Raw genomic sequence first — 21298 nt, forward strand, 5'->3', positions numbered from 1 at the left:
ACACTAAAGCAGCACATTTATCATGAGCTTCTTGGTAGCTCATTTTTCTAAATATTAATCATGTGTTACAAGACTTGAGGAACACCAGATGTGGGGACAGAGAACACAGTGAATGGACCACGGCCAACATGACCCCATTTCCTCCTAAAGTGGGGTCAAGGAGCCCCAGAACACTAATTTACTCTAAAATAACATAAACTTCATCTTTGTAACTGGCAAAGCAGAATGATGAAGACATCATTTGTATCCTCTCTAGGTGTTTAACCCAGGAGCTCTTCAGGAGTATCTTCTCCCAACCCTTCCAACACCAGTCATTCTTACTCTTCCTTTTTTGCCACAATCAATTCCCAATTCCGCCTTCATCCAGCCTCATGTAAACTTCACCTTCCTGCTGTCCGAGGGAAGCAGCTGCTGGATGAAGGATATTAAAAGCAAAACAGCTATTCTGAGGATAATGGAAAATGCTGGGTGATGAGTGGGCAAGAGCCTCATGAATGGAGCAAAAGGAAGACAAGAGAGGGCAAAGGAGAGGGGAAAAAATGACACACAAAAGAGATTGCGTATTAGCCATCAAGTACAGAGGGTGCGGAAGGAAAAGAAAAGAAAGAGAAGGGGAACAAGCGACATGGCAGGAGAGGGAGAAGATAACAGTAACAGGGGAAAGGCTGGAAGGGTAGCATGAACATCAAAGGAATGGGAGGGTCTGGAGATGGCTCAAGGGAAAGAAGTTATTTTTAATTATTAGCACAGGCCAATTTTAAGCAGTTCTCCAGCACCACTTCTGAAACAGAATCTACTCAATTTAGGCAGCACTTCTCTGCCATCACACCTCCTTTGTAGTTTGTCTTGGCTTCCTTCTGGAAGCGTGCCGTGCAAGGACAGCCAACCCCTCTTGGACCAACCTCCCAGATCCCTGAGCTCACAGCAACACCCCACTCTCTCCAGTGCTCTTAAAGGGCTTCAGCATTGTATTTTAACCTTTAACAAAAATTTTTTTGACCCATACAAAATAGCTTCAAATAAAAGCAGCGTTAATACTTTGACCTGCCACTATGCCACATGCCAGGCACAACACAGGCTGTGATAATGGAAATGGCCATCAGCACTACACGACTGTGACCCAGTACGCGGCACTGGGTGACCCAGTTTATTGGGAATGTTCATTACATTTACATAGCTGAGAATGCTGGTAAATGCCCTCTCAAAGTCATTAGTGACCCAGTGCATAAAGGTTCAGCAACAACGAATCCCTCCACCTCTGTGTAAGGTAGGAGCACTCTCCTTTTATATGCCTGCAGCAATGTTAGTGATGCTTTGGATATAGCTTGGAGGATGGGGAGAAGAGCCTCCGGAGCCACCAGCTGTGTTCAGCATCAGCAAAATGCATTAATGCAATGGATGTGCAGCTCCTCCACCAGCTGCTCTGCACGGCGTACAATCCATTAGTGCAGCTGAGCTGGGTTTCAGGTCCATTGGTTTAAGTGCTGATACCACAAGCCACCACAGAGCATCCAGAAATCCAAAGAATAAAGCTGTTTCGTGGGTTAGTTAAAACTGGGTAGTCAATCCCTTAAAAATCCTATGTGAGTAAAGGATAAACCTTCAGGGAAAAGGGAAGGTCAGTATGGCAGGATTGAGTCGAGGTCCTGCTTGCCAGTCAGCAGTTACCTAGTTCTAAAATTAATGATTTGTTCATCTCTGACATTAAAAGCTAAATGTAAACTTTGCCCCCAAGAATTTACTGAACAAAAACCAGGCAGAAAAGTACAGCCCTGAGTAATCCAGAGGAGGAAAGGCAACTGTCTGTTCACCTTCCATTTCTGTCATCATAGATACACAAATTGTGAATATTGGGATAAGTGACATTTTCAGAGGGAAGGGGAGTGGGTGAGAGGAAAACCAGCTTCCCACCAGCATTCTGGAGCCTGCACCAACCATTACCTAAGACTGTTTGTATATTATTAACCTGCTTTTGTAACAATCTGCATTTCTCCAGCACAGTGACCTCAGTCCAATCTGAGAACATCCTGCTCTGCTCAGTGCAGGCAGAGGTGGAACATCTGCACACAGCTTTACCCAGCTCTTCACATATGGATCATCTAGCTCCTAAAATAACCCTGACAATTGTGGTTGTCCATCACTGTCAACACCTTCTTCTGTACTTCAATTCTGACTTTAGTCAAGAATATAAAACAAGAATATAAAACACACACATCCAAGAAATACTTTTCCATCCACACTGACCGAAGGGTTCTTCTCTTCCTTTGGTTCCTTTTTCTTCAGCCAGTTAGACAAAATCTGTTTAAGGAGGCCATCAGCAGCTCTTTTTTATATTCCATAGCTAGTAACACAGGAATATGCTGTTCCTTTCCTCCCTCCTCCAGCACTAAATGCACTTCCAGTCTTTTTTTCTCCATCTTTTCATTTTTGTGTTAGACTTTGGAAAGCCTTTAGCTTATCTGTATGAAGGTTTTCCTAAACTGTTCCCTCAAATGCTTGTTGGAGAATGTGGCATCAGACATTCAAATCTGGAAGCTAAATTATTTTAACCAACTGTTTTTGCTATTGTCTACCAGTCATTCAGTGGTTTTTCTCAGCTAAGAGGTCAGCATCTTCAAAGTCTCAAAATTCTCATGATGCCTGAAAGGCAAGTCAGACACGTGATAAGGAGGTGACTGCATGCCCAACAAAGAGCTCCAGGCTGTTATTTTAAGGGATTTCCAATTCTGTTGCCAGGTCAGTAATGCTTCTTCCCCCACTGTCACTCGAGCCGTCAGATCCCACAGCTGCGGCAGGACACGGAGTGTTTGTTTTATCGAGGACATCACATGGCACAGCTCTTTCCAAGCAAATCAATTCATCTGCTGTTGACAGCCAGGATTCCTCAGTGGCGATGCTGAGTTGTGCTACCCCAGGAGGTTACTACGAGTGCACTATGCACATGACTCTCAGCTATCAGTTTGACAAACATCCTTAACCATTTTATTTGTCTTTATTTTTCTTCCTGAGGCTTGATAATCCATCAAACTCACTGTTTATAGCGTGCTGCACAGCCCCTTTGGAAAAGGTTTTGATGCAATAAACCAAACTGCTGTTTATGACAAAGAATAAACAAAAACATGGAGCTCAAAAAAATAATTACAAAATACAACAAAACGAAAGAACAATTTCCCTTCAGAGCAGGAAAAGAAACTTTGAGTGAGAATTTAAGTATGTGCTTTATTTCAATGCATGTCCTCATCCAACACACCTGGAAGTCACTCACTCTTCCTAAATAATATACTACTAACACCTGGTTACATATCCCTTCCAGCACCAGTTATCCAAGGATCATTACCCGCAGGGATCACTTTTCCTTTTACTAGCCAGAGAATGGGAGTGAGGCAGATGAGACACTGATTCCCAAGGATTCCAAAAAGGGGGAACAAATCCAAGACCTCCGAACGCTAAATCAAGCCATGCTGTTGCTTTGTGTCATCCCAGGAACTGTTAGCTGAACATGATGAAGATTTTTTTAAGTTCCATGTGCTGTGTCAGCAATTCGGGCACAAGAAACGATTCCAAGTGCTCCAAGATCAACTCATCAGCCTTGGCATTGATCCGTTCATCAGGACCTCACGTCTGGATGCTGGGGACTGTTATTTCTGGAATCTGCCTCCATTTACAGCAGTGAAGATTCACTGGGAGATTAATGACCTTGCTCCCAGTAGGTAATCCTGCTGCAGGCACTATGGGCAGCACATGTCCCAAACTCAGCTGTTGTGTTATGACAGCAACACATTGGATTTATTCTACCAAAAAAAAAATGGCTAAAGTCTGTTCAGGACCTTAAAACCCTGCCTAAAGAGCGTGCAGCCAAGGTATAGCAACCTATTTTAACTTTGATTTCGGCTGTCAGGATTGTTTTTACCTCTTTCTCCAGTGCTGCCAAAAAAGCTTCTGTGAGTGATCTGTGTCATGGATGTGATACAGTGTTTGAAAGAGCCATATTCCTTCCCTTTTCCAGGAGGAAACTGAAGCTAAAACGGCATCCATTTATCAATTACATACCCAGCAGGATGATTTAAGCACTCAGGGGAAGTGATAGATGAGGTATTTTAAGCAGAGACAGCACACTTTACTGCCCTTTCTGGTAGTCTGCAGAGCTTCAGATTTGCAAGGAATACAATGACTAATGCATCCTGAACAAAACCAGATCTGGGCATTGCATTCCTTTCAAGAACTCCATGTGGAAGAAGAGAGTATCAAATCTTTGTATTTGTTTACGCAGCACATGCTCCCTGCCTGGCCATCTGAGTGCAGCAGGAAAGCAGACAGGACAAGACAGCATCTGGCACAAAAAGCCAAGCAAAACATGTCCTGGTAATAACTTAGAACAGAGATTTTTCTTGCTATTTTCCTCTCCAAAGTTGGAGCAGGTGACAGGAAAGCATTAACTGTTCCCATACTCCAAAAGGTGGAGAAGGAGCAAGAGCAAAGTCCTTGGATTTCAAAGCAATAGAATGGCACCTTTCCAACACCACAGAATTCGGGTTAAATCTCAGTAATATAATAAAATTCAAGCTGTAAATCTCGTGTACATAAGTGACAGTGTTCCATATGTTCCATACAAACCACACCTGCCAAAACAGCAAGGAATTTCTGTATTGTTCCAAAGGCTATGGCATACTTTGCAGAATTTTCCGAAAAATTCCCGCATGCACACACAGCATTAACACTCAGCTTGGGCCTTCCCCAAGTACAGTACCTGCCCTTTTCAAACAAAACACTGCTCAAACACTGGGCAATTTTGTTCTCAGTGCTGAAGGAAAAACACAATTATTTCTTTAATTGTGTCATAGCCTAACATTTGTAAAGAGAAAGGAGGGTGGCTGTGAAAGACAAACCCTGAGAGAAACGGGGTAGTGTATTTGATGTCATGGGAGTTTCATTTTAGAGAAGTAACTTTCCTAGGTACGAAAACTCCTTCCAGAGTGTCTCTTGAGGCTCCCCAGGTGAGCGTTTGAACACACGGAGTTTCCAAGTGACGTCAAGCAGGAAAACTTCTAGGGAGCTCCATTAAAACTGCCATTTTCCCAAGGACCACCATACCCTGAGCTGGGTGTTTCTGTACCTGCGAGGCCAATCTCCTCATGGCCTCCTCCTGGCGCCGACGCATCTCGGGGGTCCCCGGGCAGCTCCCGCTCGTGATGGACGCGTGGGCGGCAGGCGGCTGGGCCAAGGGCAGCTCTCGGCCGGCATCCACATCTGGCCAAGGAAAGAGGTTAGGACAAGCACTAACGTTATTATTACAAACCAGGCAGCTGCTGTTTCCTATGCATGGCACTTAAAATACTTCCTACAAATACTCTGGTTGGGATTTCAGGGATTTCCAGGCCAGAGGCTTCTCAAGAATCTTCTTTTAGAAGCAGGAAAGGACCACTAAGAAAAAGCTGCGAGTTTGCCTTATTCATTTTCCCCACTGTAATTTCATTGACTTTAAAATAATGACAATAATGGAGTGAACTGGGTCCTCTGGCAAGCTCTGCCTTCAGGTTTGGTGGAGTTGAGGGTAGAGCTCTCTTGCTCTGCATTTCTGCCAACAGACCTTCCCCTGTTATGAACAATAGCTGGTTAATTTGGTTCCAAGCCTTCCTTCAGCACAGACAGCCAATTCTTCTGAATTACAGGCCTATTTTCTAACATAAATAAACGAAGAGCTTCAGCTAATACAGCCATCTGAAGCCCATTAATTTAATCAGAAGGAGAGGAGCAGGAGTAGCACAAGGATCGGGAAAAGGCTTGCAAGCAAGTAATAAATTATCCTGGAATCATCTCTGGCAAATTTAACTGCATTCTAGTGCATTTTAGCTGCTTCTTTTGCCTGGTAAAGCAGAAATTTGCTTTACCAGCAGATTGCTACAGAAGCTTATGCACCCGGCCTTTGTGGATAACATTCCCAAACCATTTTTATTTTCACTCCTAAGTTCTCATATGGAGGATTTTTGAATGATGCCACAACATGCAGCACTTGGTGATGTCTAATTATTGATTATTTTAAGAACAACACTACTCTGAAGTGCAGTCTGTACTGGCAGAGGATTCTCCTGACTGGACTGCTGCAGTGCATCCCCAAGCTCGACTGGAAACAATCATGCAAACAATGACCCATTTAATGGCAAACAACAGAGGAGGACAACTGCTGCCTCCACAATTAAAGCCTGAATGTGTTAGAATGAGGCACGTTCTTGATTCTGAGCATAACACCACTGTCACCTGTATCAATTTTCTGAGAAAGGAATTACAAGTGTAAGGCTGCATTCAAGCCAGTTTAATTAGCTGATTGCACAACGGCTGTATCAGAGTCAGACCACCTGATTAGAACGTATTAATTAGCAAAGATTTAATAAGCATAATAGTTTTTTTCTCAGCATATGGAAAAAGAAATGACAAAGAAACTTATCACAAAATCAGAGATGAATCATAGAATATTCTGAATTGGAAGGGACCTGCAAGGATCTTGCAGAATTACTATTATCATCTATACCTAGACTGGTACTTGTGATCTCTTTAGGAAATCAAGTCAAAATAATTGTAGATTCTGGAGATTTCCATCCTAATATCTAACACTGAGGAATCATTCAGCTTTCAACTCCATGGACAGAGAACTAAACAATGTGTTAGGTGGGACCAAGGATCTTCATCATCTGTGGACAAAGGGTGCAGGTCACCTCATGTGAGAAATCCAGCTATTAGTCCAGGAGTTAAACACAGTCATCTCTTTAATGTTCACCATCACCCTAAGCAGACTGGGGACACACACTTGCAGCTGGTGCACTGCAGAGCTGCAGTTAAAATACAGAAACAAGCCCTGCCTTTCACTACACATTGTTCATTTAGCTCTGACAAGTGCCACTGTTCAACACGCCAGCCCTGGTGACATTTCAGTCCTTCTGACAGGGCAAGAGCACAGCATTCCAGTAAACAGATTTAACTACAGCTTTACTGAGATACAGTGACCTACATCCTTAAAGATACCTTCAGGTACCTAACTCAGTATTTTTAGTCCTGTCTTACTGAAAGCTGAGTGATTTTAAAATGTTGTCATCTCCACTTGCAAACCTACCAGCGAGTAGTGATGGGAACTGGATGGGACCAGAGGAGGTGGATTTTGGGTCCTGAGCCTACATGGGCTCATGACCTGCATGGAATATTTTATCAATATTTATCAATGAGATGGAATGTTATCAATGAGATAAACGATCTGTATGGGAAGAAGAATGCACTGGCATGGATTCATAATCATAGAATACTGGCTGCCTGATCCGGCTGGAGATGTCATGAGCAGGGGGATTGGACTACATGACCTTTAAAGGTCCCTTCAAACCCAAACCATTCTGTAATTTTATGATTCTAAAATTGGAGTCTTCCCAGTCAGGGAAAGTCTGTGATGTTTCTAAGCCAGACAAGTCAGAGACAGACTATTCTGACTCTTCAAAAAGCAGCTTTGGAACAGGAGCAGTATAAAAGCTGCCTGTAGCAGTACCTAGAGGGACTCCAAGACAGCTGAAGAGGTATTTTACACAAGGGCATGGAGTGCTAAGACAAGAAGAAATGGCCACACACTGAAGGAAGGTAGATTTGGATTAGGTATTAGGAAGAAATTGTTCCCTGTTAGGGTGGGGAGGCCCTGGTATAGGGTGCTCAGTGAAGCTGTGGTTGCCCCATCTCTGGAAGTGTCCAATGCCAGGTTGGATGAGGCTTAGAGCAACGTGGCATAGTGGAAGGTGTCTCTGGCTATGGTAGGGGTTTGTAACAAGATAATCTTTAAAGTCTTTTCCAACCCAAACCATTCAAGGCCTCTATGATGTATTTCTCAAAGTCCCTTCCTCTGCTTCACAGCAAAGACTAAGCTGTTTCTTGGGCCTGAAGAGAAATGGGGTTATTTCAGCCAAGACCACTTTAAAAGCTGACTCTGTTTTGGAGACGCACGTGCTGCTGTCCTTACGTTTTGGAGAGGCGTGGGGGCTGTCTGAAGCAATCTGCCTCATCCTGGTGCCGTGGCAGCTGAGTGCCACCAGCCTGGAGATGATGGCGGTTTTGCCGAAGCCGATGTTGCCGACGATCACCACCCCGCGGTTGACGCTGGCGTTGGAGCTCTGCAGCTGGGCATCGATCTCGTGGAACACCCAGTCCCGGCCCACAAACACCGACTCCGTGGTGATGCTGGGCACCTCGAAGAGCAGCGGCTTCAGGGAGATGTCGGGGGGTCTGTAGGGCGCAAAGCGCACTGGAAAGGAGACGTGGGAAGAACATCAACATCCACACAAGAGGGGAAAGCAGACTTTGGAAACGGATGTTTATCTCACACAGAAATCTTTCTGTTATGAAAGGTGAAAAGAAAACACAATTTAGCCTAAAAAGGCTAAACGACTTTTTAGTGTTTCTAAGAAGCACGTGATAGTCTCTTACCCATAAGGCAACAGTATTAAACACATACTGTGAGGAAAATCCCCTGGAAATTATAAAAACAACTTAAGGAAAGCATACCACTGCATATTGCATATACAGATCCACCATATATTGGGGGAGTGGGAACTATCCTCTCCTCAATCCCAAACCTCACCCAAAAAATCTCAGTTCTTCCCATACTGCAGCACTGCTGACATTTGCATTTTGGAGACGAAAACCCATAGTACATCACAGCCATCAGCTTGTGCCTTGAGTTACAGCAACCTGAAAAGCCTCAAATTCCCAGGGATGAAAATAGGGAAAGCAAAAATTGCCTTTCCCATCCTAGGGGATGAATTCTTGTCACACTCCTAGTGTTGAGATTACTCTATTGCTCTCCTGCTGAAAATAATTGATTTAACAAAAAAATAGCAAAGACAATCTCCCATTTAGTCTCTCTCACAGAGATTTTGGAACACTGGGAACAGACAGTGGGCTGTAATGTGTCCCTCAGCACAGGGCCAGGAATGCCTTCACTATTTCAGCCCAGTGACAAGATTAAAATTAAACACAAGTTTAAGATTTCCAGCTGGAACAAAGAGTTGCTCTTTGTAACAGCCCAGATAGATGCAATTTCACAGCAATAGCTGGAAAATGCAGCATTTCAGGCAAGAACCCTGAATTGCATGCATTGCACATGCAGTGACATGAAAATATTTCCAAATAGTGGTGGTTTGTGCTTTCACATCTTCTCCCTCTCTTTTTTAAAAACAGCACAGCACCTCAGGTAGGATCAGAAACAATTTTTTAAACATTCAAACACTGCTGCTATTCTCATGCAAATGTCCCTAAAAGGGAGAGGGGGGGAACAAAACTCAAAAGGCATATGTAGTGCTACAAGGGTTATGAAAGTGTGTCTGGAAAACAATTTGATTCTGTTCCTACAATAAAGTTGAATGTTTTGGATGCAATCACTGCAAATTACACAGCCTTGGCAAGCTGCTGCCTCTGAACATATGGAAATTTGGTCTGTCAAACTTTGCTTTCTTCACTTACTGCCTGCTAATGCTCTTCTAAAACTGCCTCAGCAGCCAGCAGGATTTCATTACAGACTGCCATCCAAAGCTCACAAACTCATTTTTTGGGGGGGGCTCATATGTTTGGTACAAAGCCCAGCCAGGCTGTACCAGATCAAGCATAGTAGTAGTCTATAAACCCAGTCTGTGCCTTCCAGCTCCCCAGTTCCTCACCCTAAGGTGGTGGGCTCAAAAAAAACCCCTAGAGAACAGAAAAGTTTCATGTATGGCCAAAGGAAACCCCTCTTCTATGCAGAGGAGAATGAACCAGTCTCATGGCACAGAAACAACCTGAAAATATCCCAAATGAGCCTTCTCAGTCACTTACTCATTTGTGCAACAAAAAATGATGGGGCTGAAGCATTAGCCTGGTGATCTGCTGCAGACTCAGGACTGCCACACTGACAGTTTAAGCACGTGGTGGAAGACTGAACTCAGATTAAGAGGGATGTAAGTTGAAGGGTTGCCTGAAATCCCAAGGACATGGAGCAAATCGAGATGGAGCTGTCTGGGAATAAGCAAAACACTAAAATGTCAGCCCTGGTTCTTCTCATTGCTAACATCTTGTTTGTGGAATTTGCCACAAATAGTCACAAAAATTTCCCCTCTCAAAAGGCTTTTTAGAAGTCAAAGAGCTGCCTGAATAAGGGCATTGTGAGAATCCCTACAAGTGCTGGCTGAGCTGGTGGCCCTGTCACTGCACTGGGCCCCTTCCCCACTGGCACACTGAAGAATGCAAGGGGGAACTGTAATCCCTGGCCTTGACTGAGAAAATAAGAAAAAACAGTAGTAGTCTATAAAATTTCTCATTTTTAATAACTTATCAAAGTAGTAAGCCTAAGGAAACCAGCTGAGAGCTGGGGATATTCATCCGGGAGCTGGGACAACCTCACTGCAGCCTCTCAATGCTGAAAGAGGCTCCAAGAGAGCCGGAGAGGGACTTTGGACAAGGGCAGGAAGGGACAGGACAAGAGGGAATGGCCAGAGGGCAGGGTTGAATGAGATATTAGGAAGGAATTGTTCCCTGTGAGGGTGAGCAGGCCCTGGCACAGGGAGCCCAGAGCAGCTGTGGCTGCCCCTAGATCACTGCAAGTGTCCAAGGCCAGGTTGGACACTGGGGCTTGGAGTGTCCTGGGACAGTGGGAGGTGCCATAGCAGGGGTGGCACTGGATGGGCGTTGAGGTCCTTTTCAACCCAAACCATCCTGGGATTCTGGGGACATGGGTGAAGTGGCTGCTGCCCGAGTCCCCCGCTGTGTCCCTACCTCGCAGGTCCTGCTGTGCCCGGGCGCTGGCCATGCTCTGCCGCGGCATCCGCAGCGATGTGCGCAGGGGAGTGTGCCTCTGCTCATCCAGGTAAGCCAGATCTTCCAGGTGTGCTGAGCTGGTGGCTGCCATGAGAAAGCAAAGAAGAACATCACACCTAGCTTTTGGATCTTGTGCTCTGATTATTGTATTTTTCAGTTTTTAATGAAAATACATAGAGACACAACTACCTTGAGACAACATAGGTGATGTGAACCAAGTACCATTTCCCCTAAAGTGTTTTGGTGACTTTTTCTCATGTTTCATTGGTATTTGGTCTGGTCTGGTCTCCTGTTGGTGTTCCCAAATAGAAGATATATAGAAAATGGAGACGTAGAGTCTCTCGCATCCGATCTCTTTGATCTGATCCGAGTTCTACCAATCACAAACTCAGTCATGTCTGTGCAAAGCTGGCAGAGACACTCAACATTAAGGCCTACCCAGTACTATCCCTGCCATGGGCAGGGGCACCTTCCACTGTCTCAGGCTGCTCCAAGCCCCAGTGTCCAACCTGGTCAGGGATCCAGGGGCAGCCACAGTTGCTCTGGGCACCGCGCCAGGGCCTGCCCACCCTCACAGGGAAGAATGTGTTGTAAAAACTGCTCCCAGTTGTAAACTCCCCAGTGACAGCAAGGACACTATACATTCAGTGACTGTACTTTGTAAGCTGCTATAAAAATGGGCATTTTTGTGCTGTTTTGGAAGATATTTGGGGAGAATCTTAAAAAGAAAAAAAAAGCTATAAAGAAAAAAGGGAGGGAAAAAAAGCCAGCTGCTATAAGTGCTGCGCTGCTATGCTTTGCTTCCTAAGAACAGACTGTATACAAATTCAACTGCATTTGAAAAAAAATAAGAGAAGAGCCTGTTTTAGCAAAGCTGTGAATTCATGATTACCCTAAAATGCAGAATACCGTGGAATACCAGTAAAAGAAAGGCAGCTTTTGCCCCACTCCCAGCTGTACTGTCTCCACACTGATGACCTTGAGGCTCAAAATTAATATACCTATTTTCTGGTGGGTTAATTTTCAGTTGGATTAGTCAACTAATCTGGTTTATCAAGTGGTTACCCAACCTGTGTCACCAGAGCAAGAACATGGAATTGGTAGCTCAGCATTAACTCTTTGAGCAATGTCACATTTGCACACAGACTTAAATAAACCCTGAAACTGCATTTGGTTTCCTTTTCCCATCGTTCAGGCACAAAGATAATGAGATTAAACTGCTTAGGGAAAACCACCCACACAAATCCATTACCTAAACTCCGTAATTTTCTGGTGCCATAAGCATATAGGAGCTGATACGTGATAATTTGATGATAAAACGTTAAGCCAAGTCTTGAATTCTTATCATAGTTACTTCCATGACTTAACCTGGGATATGATCTGTGTTAGTTGACATAGTACTTCAAAGCAGCAAAATCTCAACTATAAAATGAACATCCAGAAGGGAAAGTTGTTCTTAAACTTTACTGGATAGCTAGTCTCCTCTTGAAATAGTATTTGCCTTTAAGTGCACCAAGCAAGTCAACAACTTCCAAAGACAATTAAATCAACTCACATGTATTTAAATTTATATAGCCCAGCCTGCTCTGTTTGCTTTAGAAGGTGTTTACACAGTGCCATTTATAAGGAATTCACCTAAAGTAAGCAGGCTATGCAAGCAGAGTTTTCGAGTATTTTTCTATCCCCTCTCTCCAGGCTGAAATCTCAGATTTTCAGTCTGTGTTGCACCTCCAGGCTCTGGGCTCATAGTCCACCATCTATAAATCTCATTCTACATTGCTTTTAGGTCTGTGACTGGCTAAAGTGGGATTAAAAAGGAAAACTAATCCAGTTATGCAATGCAGCCTGGTTCACCAAGGGATGCTGATTTAAGAGACAATCCCAGGCTCTTAGGGGTATCTATCAGAATTGTCTCTGGGTTTTCTGGAGCAGCATCTGCCAGGACTCAGAATTCAAAGTGTGGATTTCTCCACATGCCCACACAGACACACAGACAACATGTTTTACCCCAGAGAAGTTACCTAGCAAGAAAAAAACATGGAGCAATAATGGAATGGGGAGTAATTCCAAGCAAGCAGCTTTGCAGCAAAGCTTTAATATTTCTAATCCCATCTCTTTTTTCTGCCCTGCTGTTACCAGCTTCAGGGGAACGCTCAGCAGGCTGGTAAGGTATGGTACAGCATAATTTACAAATATTTCAAAGAGTAGACATGAATTTAAATGAAAAGAATGTTGTTTTTATGCCAAGACAAAAAAATGTCAGTCACCAGCAAATTCTAGGTGCTGTCAGGTGTGAGATGTTTGGAGCACAGTCCATCACGAGAGATGGGACCCAGAGCAAATCTTCTGTAGACAGAAAGTACCACCATTCTCTTAACTCCAGAACTCTTCAGCTCTTCAGAGAACATGAGATACTTGATTTTACTTGCAATGAATCCTTTGAAATAGTAGAAATGGCTATGTCTTGACACCTTGACACCTTAAACTCCAGACATTTGCATTGTAATTACAGTAAAGAATCTGTTTTTTTTTATTTTAAAACATATTTTCCCATAATCTTGTACAATTTTGTAAGAAAGGGATCATAAACTGCTGAAATAACCATTAAACACCATCAGAAACAGTTTTCCACAGAGGAATTTTCCATTTAGAACCAGTAAGTCAAACAAAAAAACAATCTTTGTCATTATTAAGGATGATGACTCCAGGAAGGAGATTTTATCTTGGATAAGGAAACACAAGAAGGGCTGTGACATCTGTGTACTGTGTCTGGCTCTGACCTAAAGGTGCAAACATGAATTTCTTACCTGCGACTGAATTTGGCCGAGGCATAAGGTAAAGAGGAATTGACTGCACGGACTGGGACAGGACCGTCTCCAGGTTCCTCTCGGGGATTTTGTTGAGGCTGTAGGTGGAGGCTGACATGTTCTCATCCACGCGATACAGGCAGGAGTCCATGCTGGATTTCTGGGATTGCCACTGTTTCAGGTTTCCCCCAGATCCAAGTTCCTTACTGCTTTCCCCTCCATATTTAGTACGTTCCACATTTTCAGAGTAACTTGTCAACGTAGCTGGAAGGAAGAAATTATATACAAAATGAGTAACAAAGCAAGAATGGCTTGAACACTGCTGCTCAATGCTGAGCTGAGCCATGCAAGAGCCAAAAATGATCTTCATCATATTTTCCACATCCACATAAATCAGAGATTATGGATTTTAGTTTAATGATACTGTTTCTGCTTACAACTTCTAAAAGAACATTTAAGCTCTGATGTTTTGGCTCATACCATTAAAACCCATTTGTAATTACAAAGAGAATTAAAAATTCTGTGCTGCATTGTATTCAAATACACGTTACAGAAAGAACAGAAGTTATTTAGGAGGAAACATTACCACGGCTCCTCATGTCTTTTAATTGTCACCATTGTTTCTACCCTTCCATTTCCAGGAAATATTTGCAGAAGTTTGCAAGAAAGATCTTGCAAGGTCTGACAATGAGAAGCCTCCACTGACCTACCCGAAGAACCAGCACCCATGGACAAGTTTCATTCAGAAACTGAATCCCTTATCTCATTTGATTGACAGTAAGTTTGTATGAAGCTTTAACTGTAATCCACTCAGTTTCCCCTATACTAGGGATGAGGATGTTGCTATATTCACTTTCCTACTGGGAAGTGACAATGTTCAATTGATCCAGAACATCCCCATGTTCTCCCTAATTGTATTTTCTGTTCTGGATTCCAGCGTAGTTACCCCCTGGCTGTAAATCCCTTTGGGCTATTGGCTTTCCTCTCATCTTTAGCCCCCAATATATTCATTCAAGGTCATAACCTTAGTGAGAGAAGATCCAAACAATCACACCAGCTTATCTGAGCATGTTAGAGTATAACAGAATGGTTTGGGTTGGAAGGAACCTTACAGAACACCCCGTGCCACCCCTGCCATCTTCCCCCTCATTTCAATGGCTTGGTCACTATTGGGTTTCTTTCTAGGGAGTGGAAACTCTAGGGAGTTTCTCTGCATTCCATCAAATGTTCCAAAATTTAGTTGCTTGAAATGTATTTTGAAATTTAAAACCAACACACGCAACTGCTAAGAACTGGTATTTATTTGTTGGGCATTTATACATGGGCTTGCTATCAGGAAAACATATTTATGGTTTAGGATAAGAAAATTAGATAAAAACAGAAAACAGTTGTTCACACACTTCTCTTGTTCCCTTAAATTGTCTAAGAAATATGTTTGAAATGATTCTCTGTAAAAAATTCCATTTCAAAGACTGGGTTTGCAGGGCAAGGCACGCCATGTTTTCTATTCACAGAAAAAAATCCCATTGATCCATTAGAATCCATTAATTTTAAATGCCTATCTCAGTATGTGTCTAATTAGTCTTTGTAGAAACAAATCAGCAGCTGACATCAGCCATCTTCCAACACATCAAACTGAGGAAAAACAAAATAACCATGTGTCAAAATAAGTTTTCTCTAAGTGAAACAACAAAAGAGAAAAAAGAGTTGTTAAGTCCTGCTGCCCCTTTTTCTAATCAACAATTTGTGTTCATTTTAAACATAATTTTCTCTGGTTTACACTAAAGCTGTTTTATGTGCAAACACGTCATTGAATCAGGTATTTAGGACTGCTCCCTGTGGATTAATTTACCTGCTGAACAGCCCTGGATGATCTAAGTGCTGCTACACAAGCTGAAGTGATGGCTCTATGGATTTAATCTCTTCTAGGAGCTATTTTAAACAAAAAAAATTTAACTTTAGTTAAAAGTAAAAGTATCAGGTTAGCTGTGAGTCAGCAATGTGAGCTGACATGCTGAGCACATCTCCCATAGTGTGACCCCTAGAGCTGCTCAGACACTACACCTTCACAGTGACAAGAGGAGAAAGCCTATTTCAGAAAGATAATTTCAGAAAATTTAAATTATCTGCAGCTACTAAGATGAAGAGTGATATTTGGGGGAGAAAAGTTGTGAACATCAAGTTGGCAGATAAATACAATGAAAGTGCAAAGATTTGGGCAGCTGTGAAATGGTAAGGGAGTTGGATCAGGTGATCATTGTAGGTCCCTTCACACTGCAATAGTTCTATTCTATTCTATTCTATTCTATTCTATTCTATTCTATTCTATTCTATTCTATTCTATTCTATTCTATTCTATTCTATTCTATTCTATTCCATTCCATTCCATTCCATCCCCGTCCCCATTCCCGTCCCATCTCCATTCCCATTCCTATTCCCTTCTTCTCCATTCCATTCCATTCCATTCCATTCCATTCCATTCCATTCCATTCCATTCCATTCCATTCCATTCCATTCCATTCCATTCCATTCCATTCTGACAGGATGAGAGAAAACAGCCTCAAGTTGCACCAAGGAAGATAAAGGTTCGATATTAGGGAAAATTTCTGCACTGAAAGGATGGTGAAGTCCTGGAACAGGCTGTCCAGGCCAATGATGAAAACACCATCCCTGGAAATGTTCAAAAAACATGTGGATGTGGTACCTGGGGACAGTGCAAGGGGATTGGAATTAGTTGGTCTTTAAAGATCCGTTCCAGCACAAACCACTCTAAAATTCTATGATTTTTAAACACAAGGATACCTCATTAATCAAAAGCTAAAAAAATGGAACCTTTGAACTGACAAAATGCTCTAAACTGGGAAGAGATAAACTGATGAACTCAAATCTATCAAAGAGCAGGAATTTTGTCCTTAAGCCATCTGCAGAGAGGCAGATCTTTCAACCCCAGTCTCCAAGGGATCCAGTGCATCAGGGCACAGATGGGACGTGCTGGAACCCACCGGGGGACACAACAGGTTACCAGAGAACACTTGGGGCCCTCCAACTGCTAAATCCACACAAAAAAAGCACAACCCTGGTGAAAAAAAATCAGAACCTTGCCATGCCTGGGTTGCTGGGAGGAAACACGACACTGCAGGGATAGAGAAGGACGGGACAGTGTCTGAGTCACACACAGAACAGGAGAAACCTGACACGCACAAATAGCTGAGGTTCTCTATAGCACCAAAGTAATACCATAGGGACATAAATACAGACGTGTGCATACAGATCTACGTATTTATAGATACAGAGCTGTGCCTCCAGTCTCCACTAGTGCAGTCTCACACTATTTAATGTGAGTACTGACAGAATTTAAGGCATCCAGATCATCTGACTGCTGGAAAACACACAGTGAATGACATCCCATGGAAAGGCCCTTGCATGAGGGTGCAGGCAGTGCAGTGCCCATCCACAATCCTGTCTGCAGCTTTTCCCTGGGATTTGCTGAATCTCTGTCCCCATGATCCCAACCCACCCACAGCACCACCTGCAACAGCTTCAAGCAGCTTTGCAGGCACATGGACCGTGGTGCCAGGAGGGAAAACACCCCAGAAGTGCTGGAGTCACTTCACAATACCACCCTGCTTTGAGCACTCAAGATTTACTCCTGTGTTTCCTCTGTCAAACTTCTGTTTTCCCTTAGAAACAGAAGTTCTGATTAGAACTTTTTGCAAATAACATGGGTGAAATATTTGTATTTCTCTGGGGAAATAACAGAGCTGCACTGAAGCAGAAGAAGCCCCTCCAAGACAGCACACCTCAGCACTACAGACAACACTACACTTCTCAAGACAGTTTTGTGTATTTACAGGCCACAAATATTATTTCTCATTTGGTTGCAAGCTGGCTTATGCCCTGGGAGGTTTTCAACCTAATGTATCTCTAGTCAAACACACGAGGGAATTTTTACCATCCCATCCAATTCTCCTTGAGGCAAAGACAGTGCCTGGAAAACATCAACCTTTACATTCACCTTCCAACATTAACTATGGGAGAAGCAGTTTTTGTAGGTCCCACGTGAAAATGAGCTGTTAACATTAACTATATGCAAAGATTTATAGCATCTCAAGTAAGAAACAGGGATTTTGTTGATTTAAAGAAATAACTGCAGCAAAGCAATAAGCTCTCATATGCTACACTGCAATGAGTTACAAACCCAACCTGAATTAACCTCATTTCACTTCAGCACTACTTGCCTCATTCCATTAGAGATGTCCCAGCTAACAGGCACAAGTTGGCAAGGAGTGAAATAAATTTTTTACCCTCACCTACATAAGCCTCTATAAACTCAGCCACAGAAGGATACACCTAAATATAGCCACGTCACCCAGACCATTCCAGCTGCCAAACAGAAAAATTTGGCAGGCAGAAAGTGTAAGTCCAAAGCATTCCCAAGGGAAAGCAACAGCCTCAGGGAGTCACGTGTGGTCTGTGCCTCAAAAACCTTGGCACCTTTAGAACATTATTCTCTGCTGGACACCACCAGGCAGTGAGTGCATGGCATCTCCACACAAAAAAACAAACTCAAAACTCCTGAGGTCTGTCCTGCTCAAGGCTTGAGGCCAAAACCCACACCACTTGCTGGATATTTAACTTCCTGTTCAACAATGGTCTTAAACACGAGAAAAAAAAATTAAGATCACTGGCTTAATTCATATAAACAATCCCACAAATAGGCAGAGATTAAAGAGGTAAAGTCATTTCTGTGTCAGGCCTGGGGGTGTTATAAATCATGGTGAGTATGCAAAGGTCTTAAAACAAAATGAAAAATACCTCAACAGTAGCATCACCTGACCCTAAAACTGTTCTGTGCTAGATCTGAATTCCCTGCTGCACCAGCTGACAAGCAGGATGAGGAATGGGACAAAGAATGGGATGACAAATGGGTTGATTGCCTTGCAGGGCTCCTTCCTGGGGCTACTCAGGCTAGAAATGCAAGGTCTGGGTAAAACAGCACTGCAACGGAGCGAGGCCCTCCCACCTCCTGAGCCCAACTCCTTGCAAACGCTGTGAGACACAACAGCTCAGCAAACTGCAGTTTATTACCTGCAGAAACAAGGTAATTAGTGCTGTAAAGCGCAGTCCTCTATTGTAAACATGAAAGAAATCTGTTAAAAAGGTCCAACTCTAATACAGAGGTAGCAACCTTAACGATCTTTACCAAAACACTAACCCATCCCCCCACCATATGTTATTATTTAAACATACCCCTTTTACAGAGCACACATGCACATGTGGAGTGACATCTCTGCAACAGAGAGGCACAAAATATAGCGGCAATGACTTATGGAACTGCAGGATAAAGCTGGAAACAAATCCATCTTGTTTCATTGTCAGTAGCATCTATTCTGCTTAGCAGCATCTATTCTGCTTAGCAGGTGGTTAGGCAAATTTATTAGCAACCAAACACATACATCTATAGAAGGCAGGATCTTGATAAAAGCTCAGGAGTAAGAGGAAAAAAATAGTAAAAAAATTAGTAATTGGAAGAAGCTACAGGCCAGGGACTCCCAGGAGGGGATATACTATATATGTTATTTTCCATGAAATAAATCCACAAAATCTAAGTGAAGACATCTAGTCCATGTGGTACCAGACCTGCACTTCACTGCAGCAGCAGGGCCAGAGAATTTCCACTGCTCACTGCTTTCCCTTTTAAGCTGCTTTTCCCTCATACCTGTGTCCCTGCACAGGATGATTCCCTGACAACTCAGTGGGGAACAGAGTGCAGATTGCACAGGGAAAAAGTGTGGCCCCATTTCAACTTGGAGGGTACGAACACACTTGTACAGGAAGATGCCACATGAAAAATAGCCATTCCTTAGGAGATTGCTGCTAATGACATAAAGCGTTGCTTGAACATCACTTGGATAAGCTTTGCATACTGGCAAGAAAAGTTTGCTGGTTATCTCAAAGGATTGCTAAGACTGGTGGAAGTTTTCCTGTATTCTGCTGCATTCCAGCAGCAAAGCTTCCATGCTCACACTGGAGGGTCTGTGAGGTGCAAAGTTCCCCCACAGCAGCACATGATTCTCTGACCAGTTTTCTTTTCAGTAGCAGATTTTTGAACATTAACAGTTGGCTGCTTTTACACAGTGAGAGCCAAAAAACCCTGGAAGCTATTCAGAGGTTACAGTTAGGTCAGGATTTTCACCGCCATTCTGTTTTACATGGAAAGGATTCCGTGGGCTGACTTGCTCCTAACTCTTCTCTTGGCTCACCTTCTCCACTATTCCCCATCGCTTTTCCTTTACAAATAAAGAATATCTGAATTTGAAGATCTGGACCTTGTAACTTTTTTTTTAATCCTTTCAGCCTCTGATCACATCTCAGAACCGACTGACAGCTTGGGCACAGGCAGGACCCATTTGCGATGAACCATCCACTTGTACTCAGGTGCAGCTCTGATGGTGGGGTATGGTGAGCAGGGAAGCTAGGGGGTGGGATCCTGCAGTGACTTTTCCCAGGATTCATTAACCTACTTTGGCACACAGCTCAGAATAGCTCACCCATTTGCATTTTAAGATCACACAGGCAGAAGTGCTGCAAGGGTTGCTGTGGCATCCAGGAGCTGAAGTAAGCCCAGATTCACTGATCTGCCAAGCAAAATGCTAACCACTAGTGCAACTAACCTCCCTAAATTATCAACCTTTCTTTTTTTCTTTTTTTTTAAGACTACATAAATTGTTTGCAAAATAAAATCATCTTAAGCTGGGGAAATACTCAACCTAGAACATGTGGCAAAGACACACAAGTGATGACCATCCTGTCTCATGTCATACAAACATTACTGTTTTCCCACTGTGCCTGTACAGTTACTGAACAGAACTAATCTCTGTATGTTATTTTCTCCAGATTCTTTACACTTGCAACCCACAGATCACTCAAACGAAAAACCTGCTACAGTACCTACAGAAATTCACTGAAATTTGTGATAATTTAGTTCAGCTCCTGCCCAAGGCTTCCTCTTGCACCCTTTAAACAAGTTCCAAAAGTAAATTAATTGGTGCAAAGTTATCAACATCATACATCCCAATTTTTACCAACTACTATGTAGTTTTACCTATGAGGAATGAAAGGTGGAAGGATACAGATCACCTTGGTCACTGCAGTATTAACACGAATAATGCGAAACCATTCCCCTAATTAGCAAACACAGACAAATAATATTATCTAAATAGAGTGCTGTATCCAGTCCTGGGGTCCCCAAGGGATATGAAACAGCCAGGGTGAGTCCAGGGGAGGTCATGCAGTTGATGACATGCCTGGAATCTCTCTGCTCTGGAGCAAGGCTGTGAGAACAGGGGTTGTTCAGCCTGGAGAACAGAAGGGTCCAGGGAGAGCTCAGAGCCCCTTCCAGTGTCTAAAGGGGCTCCAGGAGAGCTGCAGAGGGACCTGGGACAAGGGTTGGAGGAACAAGACAAGGGGGAACGGCTTCCCACTGCCAGAGGGCAGGGTTAGATGGGATACTGGGATGGGATTGATCCCTGAGAGGGCTGGGGAGGCCCTGGCACAGGTGCCCAGAGAAGCTGTGGCTGCCCGTGGATCCCTGGAAGTGTCCAAGGCCAGGTTGGAGGAGCCTGGGACAGTGGGAGGCGTCCCTGCCCATGACAGGGGGTGGAACAGGATGGTCTTTA

General features: G+C 43.4%; 1 protein-coding gene across 10 annotated transcripts in view; it reads right to left on the reverse strand.

Annotated features, from left to right (window-relative positions):
- The window catches only part of TANC2 (tetratricopeptide repeat, ankyrin repeat and coiled-coil containing 2), a 154540-nt gene that overhangs the window by 48564 nt on the left and 84678 nt on the right, over positions 1–21298 (reverse strand). For all 10 annotated transcript variants that reach the window (XM_033078947.1, XM_033078950.1, XM_033078951.1 and 7 more), the window contains 4 exons: positions 13620–13883; positions 10771–10896; positions 7988–8269; positions 5114–5247 (listed from right to left, as the gene is read on the reverse strand). In XM_033078947.1, coding sequence (XP_032934838.1) covers positions 5114–5247; positions 7988–8269; positions 10771–10896; positions 13620–13883 — 806 coding nt within the window. The remainder of the gene's footprint in view (positions 1–5113; positions 5248–7987; positions 8270–10770; positions 10897–13619; positions 13884–21298) is intronic.

Source organism: Catharus ustulatus, chromosome 23 (genome assembly GCF_009819885.2).
Source record: "Catharus ustulatus isolate bCatUst1 chromosome 23, bCatUst1.pri.v2, whole genome shotgun sequence".
Taxonomy (NCBI): domain Eukaryota; kingdom Metazoa; phylum Chordata; class Aves; order Passeriformes; family Turdidae; genus Catharus; species Catharus ustulatus.